The sequence below is a fragment of the Echiichthys vipera genome (genome assembly GCF_963691815.1).
Source record: "Echiichthys vipera genome assembly, chromosome: 15".
In the NCBI taxonomy this organism is placed as follows: Eukaryota; Metazoa; Chordata; class Actinopteri; order Perciformes; family Trachinidae; genus Echiichthys; species Echiichthys vipera.
In genome coordinates, this window is record NC_139840.1 from 3,135,766 (window position 1) to 3,150,234 (window position 14,469).

A 14,469-nucleotide genomic window follows, 5' to 3' on the forward strand; every position below is an offset into this window, starting at 1 on the left:
GGCCTCCTCCAGTATCTGTGTATCTGTGTATCTATGCTAAGCAGGACTTGCTGACGAGACCTACCTACTTCCTGGTTCTGCCGGTGATTTGATTGGTGCGGCATCTGGCAATCTCATTCTGCTAACGTATTGCAATTAAGCATTTATAGCTCGAAACATGTTTCTGAAAACACTATGTCAGCTATATTTAATACAGTAACAGAATCACTGACAATACGTCCAACTCATCCAGACCCACAACCAATCAGAGGTTTGTTTGGAAAAAAGGGGGTACAGAATGAAAGTATTGCTCTTCCATAAAAACATATATTTAGTCTGAATTAATATTTAAACATTTTTTGACTGGTTTGACAATGACTCTCTGTCACGTTCTGTTTCCATTGTAGCAGACAATAGCGTTGGGCGTTGCCAGGGTTGCCTGTTGTTGCTACAGAAACAAGAATCATGTTGAGTTGAGAGCTAGCTAAACGTTTACACACCACACAAAGACTAGCTAACGTTAAATACTGTTGTCAAATTAATTGATTAGTCCCAATTAGTGGTTACCCTGTTTGATTCATCACTGACATGGAGCAGGCTGATCTCTGACACAATCGGCAACAAACCTGGCAACCCGACTGCTGGAATTATTTTTTGTTGTTGCGACTACGATCTTGAGACACTAGATGGCGGTGTTCTGCTCATTATTCATATTCATCCTAAGGCGGCACTCACACTGTCCTTCCGCACCGCGCCCCGGGCTTTAGGGTACTTGTCCCCCCTCCCTCGTCATCCACGCAACACGTCACACGCATTGATTGACGTCATCGCGATGCGTCGCTTTTCATCGACCAAATCTGCAGTAAACACTCCACCTCCGCATCACACCAACGTGAACCTTTCGCCGCCATTGCTGTTGTTGTTGTTGTTGTTGTTAAATGTCCGCGCATGGTCCCTCCTTCTTTTTTCTATGTCCGAACAGGCGCACATAAATTACGTCAGAACCGTCGTAGGCCTAGTGTTTGTACACGTGCGCACGCTCGTGCTCGTACACGTGCGCACGCTCGTGCTCGTACACGTGCGCACGCTCGTGCTCGTACATGTGCAAACGCGCTTTACAAAAGCCCACCTCTCTCAGATGGGCCGTGGACGGCCAGCTGGCCGCAGTTATGCGCGGAGCGGTTGCACTCACACTGGTAAACGCACTAGGCTTTAGCCGAAAAACCTGTTTTGGCCCGGTGCGGAAGGACAGTGTGAGTGCGCCCTAAAACTTAACCATTATTAATGTTATGACCCCTGTGTGTCCCCCTCTGTTCTTTTCTGTCAGTGTCTTTTAGAAAAAGGGTGTGATAGACTCCTGGCTTACCAACATCAGACATCTCAGGCACAGTTGCTGAGAACGGTCCATCAGGAAATGTTGGAGCATTGTCATTGACATCCTGGACCTTGATGATGAACTCTGACTCTGCCTCCAGGGAGCGGTTTGTCTGCCGGTCGATGGCCCTTGCATGTAGGACATACTGGGACTTGCCCTCACGGTCCAGGCTCTTTGCTGCGTGGATGTCACCCGTTGTCTCGTCAATGAGGAAGACAGACCCTGCGCCCTCACCAGACAGGATGTAGCTCACAGAATCATCACCCTTGTCAGAATTGGAGTGCAGCTGGGGATGTAAGAACGAGAAAAATGAGTAAGGGAGGGAGCAGCAAAGTGTCTGACATGTACGTGATACAGAGTAATAGCCAAGTGTCAGGATGAGTGGTCAGTTAATGGTGAGGAACAGGCAAAGAGAGGAGCAGCTATCCAATGAGGGAAGGAGAAGTTAAAGTTAGTGTCACATTATACAGAAAAAGGAGAGCGTGACAGAAGATGTTCCAGAACATGCCGTATTCCTGAGCTCGATGTGCCACAGAGCAAATTAAAGGTGAAGGGAGAATATCTTGGTATTGCCAGAGATGATGCTGACTGGCGGGAAGTCTGGTCTCAGGCCATGAACATCTCTGTGTGTAATTGCACCAAATCCATACAGTTCAGAATTGTATTTCCCAAACATATAACACCTGCCTCTCCCCGTGTCTGCGTGGGTTTTCTCCGGGTTCTCCGGCTTCCTCCCACAGTCCAAAGACGTGCACGTGTTACTCTAAAATCACCCGTAGGTGTGAATGGTTGTCTGTCTCTGTTCGTCTCTATGTGTCCTGTGATAGACTGGCGTCCTGTCCAGGGTGGACCCCGCCTCACGCCTGATGTCAGCTGGGATCGGCTCCAGCCCCCCGCGACCCCGACCCTGGGATAAGCGGTTGAAGATGAATAAATGAATGATAACCTGCTGTCAAGAACAAAATGGACGCTAATAATTCCCTGCTTTGCTGAGACTGGTGATCACTTGTGGGAAGTTACAAATGTACTGGTCTAGTATTGCGAATGAACTAACTGCTAGCTTGCGTGTCTCAATACGGATTGACCCTATGCGCCTGATACTTGGTCTCCCGGATGATCACATCACTGACAGTAAGCACAGGAGACTTTTCCATATACTAACTTTTGCTGCTAGAAAGAATATTCTACTCGTCTGGATCAAGAAGGTTGCTCCAACAAAAAAGAAGTCATGGCACAACATCGTTATGGACTGCAATGCTTCACCCCAAAATAGATGCTTTCTATAGGGTCTGGAAACCTTAACTGCAGCATATTGGGCCCACACTGTCATCATCATCCTTGCTTTATGGATTCCCCAAATCAGCCTATCCTGTTTTTCATAACTTTATTCTAAGTGCTCCCTTGTTGTGTTTGCATGCTCTGCATTGATTGTCATCTGGATACTGCCGCGTCTTGCTGCAGGAGACTCTATTTACTGTGCCCACGTTCTGCTTTCTGTCATGTCTGAGCAGCATAGTGAGACACAGTGATACATAGTATTTTAGTATCATGGTAAAGTTTGGTATCATAGTACGTCAGACTGTGTGTGTGTGCTCTGGGCTTCAGTAAATGAAATGGACCAGGTTAACAGCATACATTTTTATTTGTTGTCTTCATCTACATTTAAAAGAGCAAACACTTTGGTGATTTGTTCAGGTCTCATTGTTCTGATCCCAACATGGACAAGGTCCAGACCATAGATGGACATTCCCATTTGTACTGTTGCCAAGCATCAAACAAACTTCTGGTTGATCCAATCAGGAAGTGTCAAAAACTGCAGTTCTCTGAGTGTCCACTAGGGGCAGGTTTCATAATAGAGAAAATTCTCATTGACCCCCATGTTAAACAGGCTGTTTTCACAGCATGTGCTTATGTGATGACCCAACTTGCCCTGGGATGATTTTACACCAGGATTTCAGCTCCTCCTCCTCACCACCTGCCACTCCGGAGAATGTCTCCTGAGCTGCGTTGGGCCGTTGTCTTACCGGCGAGCTACAACACACTTTACAACCCCAAACTAACAACAATCACCATTTTGTTGTGTATTCGTCAAATGACCACAGCTCATCTTTCTGTCCAGTTCTATTTCTATGGGTAATGGTGTGATCATCACAGCCTTTGTGATGGATGCAAGAAGTCCATCTTCAACCGCTTGTTCCTATCAGGGCTGGAGCCGATACCAGATGACATCGGGCGCCAGCATACAGGACAGGACACCAGGGCACATAGAGACAGACAACCATTCACACTCACATTCACACCTACGGGCATTTAGAGTCATCAATTGCATGTGCACGTCTTTGGACTGTGGGAGGAAGCCGGAGAACCCGGAGAAAACCCACGCAGACACGGGGAGAACATGCAAACTCCACACAGAAGGGCCCCAGCAGGGATTCAAACCAGGAACCCTTTCACCAAACTTAGCTAATTCTCTAAGTAATGCAGGCCGTGGCTTAATCACTACACACCACTCTTGTCATCTATCCTGTCAAGTTGGAGAAAAGTTTTTATGTCAACACAGTAATGGTGCTTAAAAGTTGCGTACTGTAGATAAGGTCATAATAAATGTTGTGTTTTTCCACTGTGTCCATGCATTCAATGAGTGGATAAAACTCCAGCATGAATGGCAAAAATGACTTGTTTGTTCTTTTCCACTGGGACCCTTAAATCTTCTGGGGGTATCTGATCAGGTCGCCCACATCTCTCTCCGACTGTGACGCTTCTAGCTCAACAACAATCACTCGATTGCGATTGGGAGTTGGAGTGGAGTTATTTGATGATTTGAATATTATCCAGGCCACGAGGAGAATCTGCTTCAAATCCGCATGCCTCCTCACACCGTGCTTTCCCCAAACATTGTTGGAGAGAACAATGAGTCAAAGGAGGCAAATCTTGACAGTCGGCGCCATAAAATGAAACAGAATGTGACAACGCACCGCGAATGTGCTGCACAGAGAGAAAAAACACTGCCAGTATGAGCTGGAACAAAGCTGCAGTGTAAAGACAAAGAACATCCATCTCCCTGGCACAAAATAAAACATTTAAAACAAGAAGAGGAGACAGGAGAAGACAAGGAAAAGAAGGGGAGGAGGATACAAATGCAGCTACAGAGCAGCAGCTGGTGAAGAGGGAGCTGCGACTGACATTTTGAGGCTAAAGTGTTTCCCCCTGTGCGTGTCTCTCCAGCTAGAAGGACAAAAGCATGTGACGGTGTGAAGTAAGAATCAGAAAGCACGTAGGCTGCAGGAGGCCACATTTTTTCATTTAAACAGGTTCTGAGGGGATTGAAAGGACATGCTACACTATTCTCCATCACTAAACATGAGAGCAGAGACATAATGACCCTGAATTGATAGACTTTATTCAGTTTATAGAGCATTAGTGCATCATTGTGTCAACAAGAATTGTAGTGTAGAGAGGCTTTTCTGTGTGGAGTTCCAGGTTTTCTCCGTCTTTGGCCTCGAGCAGTGCGGTCCTCAGAACTGGACTTGGCCCCTATCCATGGCCCTGTGGCTGCACAGGTGGGCCATATGGCAAAAATATCATATCATCAATATCAAGTATTTCAAATATTTCTCTGTGTAAAAACATCGTCCTAAAAGAGAAAATATATAACAGAGCATTTGGGACGAAGAACCTTTCTTACTGTGTCAAACACAGCGGACATTTGACAAAGAGCTGCCTAAAGCTTCCTGTTTCGTCACCTGGCTGTGGTGTGGATGGTCTCCTCACTGCTTCACTCTCAGCACACTTGATATTTCCCTGCGTCGCACAGCACTGACTGATCCAAACTTGATTAAAAAAACAAGCATTTCAAAAGTCGTTTGCTTGCTGTCTTGCGGACAGACTTGACAAAGCAGCAATTAAGACTTTTTGTACAAATTGGCCTCTTGATTGCGTTTTTTTGGCAATCTTTCATCATAATTATCGCAATGAAATTAATAAATTACATTTTGGGTTTGTATTGCTATAGAAACCTATGGCTCAGAGGTAGAGCTTGTCATCATCCACACGAGAGAAGGGTGGTTCGATGTCGGCTCCTCCAGTCCGCATTTTCAAAGTGTCCTTGGGCAAAACACTAAACACCGAAATGCCCCCTGTGCCGTGCATGGGTGTGTGAATGTGGTGTGAATGGTTAGATTAGATGGTATGTAGATGTCCACTGACATCAGTGTGAACGTCTTTGTGAACGGGTGAATGCGACGAGTAGTCAGTAGGCTAGAAAGGCGATATATAAGTACAAGTCCATTTGTATGGCTCTGCGATTGGAAGCATTGCTTGACTTCAAGCGCTTAAAGCTCTGGACACAAATTTCTTGACCACTGCCCGTAGCCATTCCACAAGCCAGTGACGCTCAGTGTCCTGCACTCGAGACTGTGGCTCTTAATGACCACCTCCCAGTCGCTTTGACAGTGGATCTTTTTCACACACACCCACCTTTGACATTCATGCTACCAGACAGGCTGTGCACCTGCCACCACCTTTATCCAGGCTTCACACCTCTGACCACTGCACGCCCTCCAATGCGACTCTCACAGGGCTTCAAGTGCTCGTCTCAGATGCTCTCACTTCACTTTGCTTCCTAGAACATCATACATAGAGGGAGGTGTGGCAGGCTAACTAAAGCCCACGAGCATCCGTGTGCAGAACAGACAGGAGTCAGAGCAACAAGCCAACTGCTCTACCAGCTAATGAACCCAGTATTTACCAGTCAACAGCATAGGAACAACTGTGCTTATTAACTGTTTTAATTCCTATTGTTATTGCTGATTTTCTCTAGCCATCTGATTTCTCTTTTCTTTTCTTCCTCCTCAACCGGTGCAGACAGATGTGCGTCCTCCACAGAGCTGGGTCTGTCTGTCATTCCTGTCTGTTATAGGGAAGGTTTTCAACACCACTGTGCTCAATGGGGGAATTGTTGGGTCTATGTAAATTATGAATAAGTCATAGAGTGTGGTCTTTACCTACTCTGTAAAGTGTCCTGGGATAACTTTTGTTGTGATTTGGCACTGTAAATAAAATTGAATTGTGTTATTGAATAGATATAGAAGATAAAATGACAAAACCCAAGTTGTTTTCTGCAATCCCTTATCCTGTCTGATGCAAAGAGCCATGATCACTGAGTTATCAGAAGAGATACAAAATAAAGAAATTCATTTCTTAATAAAAATCCAAGATATTTACAGGTAAGATTTATTCTATAATCCTTTCCCACTACTATAAAATCACCATGGTGCCCCTGAAGGTGAAGTCTGAAGAAATCAAAATATAAATCTTTAATTAATCAATGAAGTGATGAATTTCGACTGTTTTTGAATCTTTTCATTGACCAAATCTGCAGTAAACACTCCACCTCCGCATCACACCAACGTGAACCTTTCACCGCCATTGTTGTTGCTGTTAAATGTCCGCGCATAGTCCCTCCTTCTATTTTCTATGTCCGAACAGGCGCACATAAATGACGTCAGAACCGTCGTAGGCAACGTGCTCGTGCTTGTACACGTGCGCACGCTCATGCTCGTACATGTGCAAATGCGCTCTACAAAAGCCCACCTCTCTCAGACGGGCCGTGGACGGCCAGCTGGCCGCAGTTATGCGCGGAGCGGTTGCACTCACACAGGTCAAACGCACTAGGCTTGACCCGAAAAACCTGTTTTGGCCCAGTGCGGAAGGACAGTGTTAGTGCGCCCTAATTGCTCTGGTTAACAATATAGAAAATGTACCACCAGCACTATCACCTCCTAACAACGCGCCCCCAACATGTGTTGACAAAGTCGTTTATCAGACCGGGGACGTTCAGAGTCATAAGCCAGTATTGACACGGACGGATGTGGAGGCTATTTATGGAACATCAACCACAATAAAAGGTGAAAATGACCCGAAGGACCTGAGCCTCCTCAGGAAGTGAAGCCGGCTCAGGCTTTTTCTTATTTAGAAGTGACCAGAATGCTAAAAGTCACTGAAACTCACATTTCTCTGGTGGGAAACCAGACCCCCTGCTTTGGTTTTGAAATCCTCCCTATTTATGAGGCCTCTTAAAGTAACTGCTGAACAGCTGGTGGGGAATCTGTGAATGGGATCTGTGTGGTCTATAGCCACTTCATATGTAAAGTGTCCTGAGATAACTTTTGTTTTGTATTGGCACTGTAAATAAAATTGAATTGAATTGAATAAACACACTAGTCAACAGTGTGTGTGTGTGTGTGTGTGTGTGTGTGTGAGCGAGCAGTGCTGCTTGTTGAGTCTGACAGCTTCAGGAAGGAAAGAACTGCGGTACCTCTCCTTCACACACTGCAGGTGTCTCAGTCTGTCACTGACGGAGCTGCTCAGTGATGTCAGTGTCTCATGAACACATGGATGCTGGCTCCACCATCACCTTCCTGTCACCTACCACCTCCACCGGGTGGAGAGAGCACCACAGAACGGTGCTGGCTTTTTTTAAATGAGTTTGTTCAGTCTCTTCCTGTCAGCAGCCTCCGTGATGCTGCTGCTCCAGCACAACACACAACGAACAGACGGCTGATGCCTCCACAGAGTCATAGAAGGTGAGGGGGCACTCCTGAGGACCTGAGTCCCTTCAGCAGATAGTCTGCTCTGGCCAGCTTATTGTTTATGACCCAGGTACCTGCATGAGTCCACAGTCTCAATGTCCACCCCCTGGATGTTCACTGGTGTGGGTGGAGGATGTTGACACATGCAGAAGTCCACCACCAGCTCCTTAGTCTTCCCCAAAATGATCTGGCGGTGGTTCAGCTGGCACAGGTTTAGTTCCCCATCATCCCCATCGCTGATGAGGCCGACAACCGCAGAGTCATCAGAGAACTTCTGCGTCAGTAATACGAGCCGGGCGGGAACTCGTGCAATGAGAAACGTTCCCCACTGAGTGCAAAAATAACCAGAAGTGCAGCACCCAAGATGTTGAATAGATATCAACAAACAGGAAGAAAAATACTTCTAAAGACACGTGTGTGTGTGTGTGTGTGTGTGCGTGTGTGTGTGTGCGTGCGTGTGTGCGTGTACTGCAGGATGATGGATGCTCCACTCCCAGCTGGATAGCTACTTAGGATAAGTACAAATACACCTACCTACTGCATATTTACTGGCTTTATGCTGTACTCTGAGTACAGTTAAAGTAATTTAAAGCTAGATGAATTGATGTTTGGCCACTGGTGGGCAATATAACCCCACAACAAGCTGTCAACCACACAAAAATATGTGCCATATTATATCTTACAATAATTTATTTAGACATCAGCAGACTCAGAGCAGAGTTGTGCTCCTGCAGGCCTGACGGATGTAAGTCCATTACGGACATGGCCGGGCTCTTTAGCTGCTTAATGTTCAGCACCTGCCAGACGTTGAGCAAGATGCATTGAAACTGTAATATGTCCGCCCCTTCATGATAATATTTAGTTGTGTCTGTTGGCAACAATTGTAATACATTTCATAATCGTTAGTCGTTGGTAGGTCTTTGTCTTTAAAAAGGCTTTTGACGCGTTTCAGCCAGCTCCTTCCTGGGTCTGATTTATGAAATCATGCCAAAGATTCTACGTCTTGTGTGAGAAGCGTGACCTCTGCGGTGATTCCTGTGCGTCCTGTAAAAAAGTCGCACTAACAAAAGGGAGTTTTATTGGATCGGATGAATTGGAGAACGTGGGAAACAGAAGCTGAATAAGAGAAAAGGATGTTGTCCGTCAAATGTCAGATCTTTTCCTGGCGGGGCTACAATCAGACTATAGTTATTCTTGGTGGAGCTGTAGCCCTGTCCAGGTTCACAAATCCATTTTTATTCCCTCACAAAAAATATAAAAACTCCAGAGATCCTTCCCTCTCTGAACGACCTGCAAATTGATGTTCGTGTCACCGATGATAAGATACAACGCAAGCAAGTAGAAATGCCAGGTTACTGGATGGTCTTATCACGACATGTATCAGTGATTATCAGTATTACACATCAGAAACACGCCGCTGCATTTCAGAGAGAGAGAGAGAGAGAGAGCGAGAGAGAGAGAGAGAGATCCCAGACGTGAATATGTATTTCCGTGAGTGTGAAAAGCTAAATGAATGAATACATCAAACAGATATATCAGCCATCACCAGCCTGGATAGCCATGTTTGGCAGCAGCGCTCAGTAAGAAACTTGAAGACAAACAGGAACACGTCTGAGAACATGCCTATACACACACACACACACACACACACACACACGCTCGCCTGGCAAGATATCAAGCACACACAAACAGACAGTTTGTACACACTCACTGCAGCTCTTTTTAATTCTTGGCAGCAAGTGTATTCCCTGAACAGGGTGCATGTAGTTAACTGATCTCTCCAACACACACACACACACACGCACACGCGCACACACACACACACACGCACGAGTCGTGAGTCAAGCCAAAGTGGAATTTACAAAAACAAACACGCACGCACGCACGCACACACGATATATGTGTCTCGATGGTGTGTGTGTATTCACTGTTAAATGCATACACTTGGCCTGATTTGTATATTTATATAAAACTGATCTCTTGTCTTCTGAGACAAAGGAAAGAGGGAGTTTCCCCACTTTAGGCGGGGAAATGAATGCATCTCAATATCCAGGCCCCACCTTTGGACTTAACGATAGCAGACCCAAGCTGTCTCTGCAGATTTCTAGAATATCTCCTCGGATGATTTCCTCAGACTTCTCCCTTTTTAGTCTTGTCAACAGCGCAAGTGACTCTTTTGAAGTTTATATCAAAATCCAGTTTTTACCAAGAGCTCGCAAGAACAGACCAACTGACTCTTTCATCCACCTAACTCAAAGCTGCCGCAGAAAGTACTGAAATGCACCTCCTTCCTCTTGGATCCCCCTTCAAAGCTGGGTTTGGTGAGATGACGTTGTTGGTACTTTAATGAGCAGAACTGGTGACCACTGGTTATTTGATATTAAACTTTACTTTCCATAAAGGTATGATTAGAAATTGCATTTCCATATCGTAGCTTTTACCATGCCCCTTCATTATTGTCGTGTGTCATTTCATGTTATAATCTATCGTGTATATTAGGACAGGAGGGGTTGCAGTTCGGTGGGCTGAGGATCTGGTCTCTGCTTTTTGCAGATGACGTGGTCCTGATGGCATGTTCGGTCAGTGACCTTCAGCACTCACTGGATTGGTTCGCAGCCGAGTGTGAAATGGCCGGGATAGGGATCAGCACCTCTAAATCTGAGGCCATGGCTCTCAGCAGGAAACCGGTGGATTGCTTACTCCAGGTAGGGAATGAGTCCTGACCCCAAGTGAAGGAGTTCAAGGACCCCGGGATCATGTTCACGAGTGAGGGGACGATGGAGCGTGAGTTTGGCCGGAGAATCGGAGCAGCGGGGGCGGAGCTGCAGTCACTCTACCGCACCGTTGTGATGAAAAGAGAGCTGAGGAAGGCAAAGCTCTGGATCTACCGCTCAGTCCTGGTTTCTACCCTCACCTGTGGTCATGAAAGCTGGGGGGCTGGAGTCTCCCTTAGAGAGAGGGGGAGAAGTTCAGCATCCGTGAGGAACTCGGAGTAGAGCCGCTGCTCCTTTGCGTTGAAAGGAGCCAGTTGAGGTGGTTCAGGATCATCTGGTAAGGATGAACCCTGGGCGCCTCCCTAGGGAGGTGTTCCAGGCACGTCCAGCTGGGAGGAGGCCTCGGGGAAGACCCAGGACCAGGTGGAGAGATTAGATCTCCACACTGGCCTGGGAACGCCTCAGGATCCCCCAGTTAGAGCTGGTTAATGTGGCCCGGGAAAGGGAAGTTTGGGGTCCCCTGCTAAACGACGAAGAAAAGTTTGTGTCATAAATAGATTAGGGATGGTGATCCAGCCAATCAGTGTCCTGTGAGGAGCTAATAGGGCGAGGGGGGAGCAGGCAGTGACAACAACACAGTCCTCTGCAATTGCATCAGTTTTATCAGAGCTAAATTTTGGCATTGAAGGCTTTTCTTAGTGAAAAATATGTTTTCCCTCTTCTCCAAACTGACTTTGGCAAGAGTTTTATAGACGGATGGTTCATCCAACCACCTGCCAAGTGAGTTTTGAAAGGGTCTGCCCTTTTCCTAAAGAGTTCCCAGTGACAGCTTCTCAGATGGTTCTGTGTAATGAACCAGCTGACGAGTCAGGTGAAGGTAACCCCTCAGGGACTGAAAAACACCAACTGACAGAAAAAACAACTGACACACAGAAAACACCAACACAAAGGAAAATACCCAGAGAGGCACATAATTGAGTGGCATCATAAATCCACACTGACACTCAAAGTGATTTAGAGCATTGCAGAGAGGAAGAGGGAGAGGAAGGTGTGTTGCATTCAGTGCTGGATGTAAGTTGTTTTATTCTCTGACAGCCTAATGTGCTGAGGATAGATCCTGACTCATGTTTGCCATGGGGAAACACACACAACCACAATCAAACCATTATTAAACTGATGAAAGAGAGGAAGAAGAATATTTGCTCAACATATAGATGGAGATATGTAAATGAATCAGGATACAAAGTTAGTGTTTGACCAGATGACCACCTCTATCAGCAGTTCAGCAGCAGTGGCTGTAGCAGACAGATCATGGTTAAGGTACTTTAACATGATTCATGCAATTAACATCAGCACTCCAGATCTCGTCTACAAACAACACACGCAAAAAATATAGTCGTTTCCAGGCTTAGCATAGCCCAGTATTGACTGAGGGCGCACTCACACTGTCCTTCCGCACCGCGCCCCGGGCTTTAGGGTACTTGTCCCCCCTCCCTCTCCCCCCGCGCCCCTGGCCCGTTTGTACTCACACTACCTAGGCCTCGCGCAAATGCTTCTTGCTGCCTATACGTCATCACGCCGTAACACGTCACACGCATTGATGACGTCATGGTGATGCGTCACTTTGTGTATGAATTTAACAGTGAATACACACACACATTAACACATAATGTGAATGTTCCTCTAAAGGCGCACTCACACTGTCCTTCCGCACCGGGCCAAAACAGGTTTTTCGGGTCAAGCCTAGTCATTTGACCAGTGTGAGTGCAACCGCTCTGCGCATAACTACGGCCAGCTCAGCACGTGTACGAGCACGTGCACGAGGCCTATGACGGTTCTGACGTCATTTATGTGCGCCTGTTCGGACATAGAAAATAGAAGGACGGACCATGCACAGACATTTAACAACAACAACAATGGTGGTGAAAGGTTCACGTTGGTGTGATGTGGAGGTGGAGTGTTTACTGCAGATTTGGTCGATGAAAAGATTCAAAAATAGTCGACAAGACGCACAAAAACTCTGAAGTCTACGGAAAGATTTGGAAACAAAGCCACGCATCGCCATGACGTCATCAATGCGTGTGACGTGTTACGACGTGATGACGTATAGGCAGCAAGAAGCATTTGCGCGAGGCCCAGGTAGTGTGAGTACAAACGGGCCTGGAGGGGGGGACAAGGACCCTAAAGCACGGGGCGCGGTGCGGAAGGACAGTGTGAGTGCGCCCTCAGAGTTCCTGGCAGTTTTCCAGGTTTTTTAATGGATTGAACGTAAAACAAATATGTTCAAACAAAGGCCATTCCCTCAATAGATCCCTCTCTATAATACTTCACTCTGCACGAGTGTCCCTATAAATGAACAGGTAAACTGTGGGAATCAGAGGGACGTGCTGTCACCATGGATACTAATTGATACTTTGACTCTGCTCAGCTGTGAGTTGTATTATGTGCTGCAGCAAACGCTGTGGCCTACATGCAGCGGAGATCAAAATTAGAGAACAAAGTATTATTCTTGATTTATTCTAAAGACTGTTATTTTTTACTGTTCATAATTTGATAAAATATCGCTGCCTCTACCGACGCTGTACTCGAATGTTTTTTTTTAAATAACCAAGGCACTTCAACAAAAACCTTTATGTTGTAAAAAAGCACTTTCAGAACCCTCCTAGTTATTGGTGTTAATCTGCACCTGGTGACTATTTACTTAATTGTTGGACACACCCTATTTATCTGCAGCTCTCCTGGGGACTTTGCAAGATGGCGAGCTGCTCTAAGGTGACTGAAACCCTGAGATAGCAGGTTGTCCAGATGAAGGCCAAAGGGATGACCCTCTCAGCCATCAGAGAGAGGATGGGCGTTCACACTCTGTAATTTCAAGAATACTGAAACTTTACATATACACCGCCACCTTGCGGAGAAATACGAAGTGGTGGAGCTTTCTGTCAGAGGGTTGTTTTTAAATCAATATTTCATGTGAAGGATGGCTGAAATAACGGGCGTGAAATGCCCTAACCCCTAACCCTAACCCCTAACCCTGACCCTAACCCTGACCCTGACCCTAACCCCTAACCCTGACCCTAACCCTAACCCTGGGGAACTACGGGCGTTAAATGACACGCGAAAAGCTAAATATTCGTAGACATGCACGCGAAAAGTCATGAAAGTCATGAAAAGTGGCGTGCTATTTATACGCCCTCCCATGAGACCACGTAGCAAGGTTTCATTAGCTGCTACTGGCGTAACACACCCGTATACTGTATCAGACTGAACCCTTGACGCTGAGTTGCATTGTGGATAATGCTTGTGAAAAAGCACAATATTTCTGGTTCTGCTGCATTGATTCTAAATTTAAATAACGAACCCTTTCTCATCTACTTGGAAACTTGTACTCTAAGTTTTAGTTGGAGGACGCGTAGCTCTCTATGGGATCTAGATGCAGACACGGGGAACAAGCTGGAGCGCTCCTTGAACTAAGCCAGTGGGGATTTCAAACTGCGCTCCCCTCAATCCATCTGGCCAATGTCTGCTGTCTGGAAAATAAGATGGAAGAACTGAGGCTCCTCAACAGAGCGATTGCTGACGATTGCAGATCTGCTGCCCTGTGCTTCGCTGAAAACTGACTCTGTGAGCACATCCTGGGTATTACAGTTCACCAGGAGCATCAGGGAAACAAACTGTGGCATCTGCTTTACATGAAAGAAGGTTGTGTAACAGATGCCACAGTTTTAACGTCAGTTTATTCTATTCCCAACAGCAGCCTATGTAAGTGAGAAAAACAACCCTGGCCCCCTGCTTATCGTTTTAGGGGACAAAC

General features: G+C 46.2%; 1 protein-coding gene across 1 annotated transcript in view; it reads right to left on the reverse strand.

Moving 5' to 3' along the window:
• Positions 1 to 14,469, reverse strand: part of LOC310957833 (cadherin-18-like) — a gene marked incomplete at both ends in the record, with an annotated part of 80,917 nt that overhangs the window by 52,920 nt on the left and 13,528 nt on the right. Inside the window, one exon of the mRNA XM_083928567.1 lies at positions 1,346 to 1,640. Within this exon, the coding sequence (XP_083784693.1) occupies positions 1,346 to 1,640 (295 nt within the window). The remainder of the gene's footprint in view (positions 1 to 1,345; positions 1,641 to 14,469) is intronic.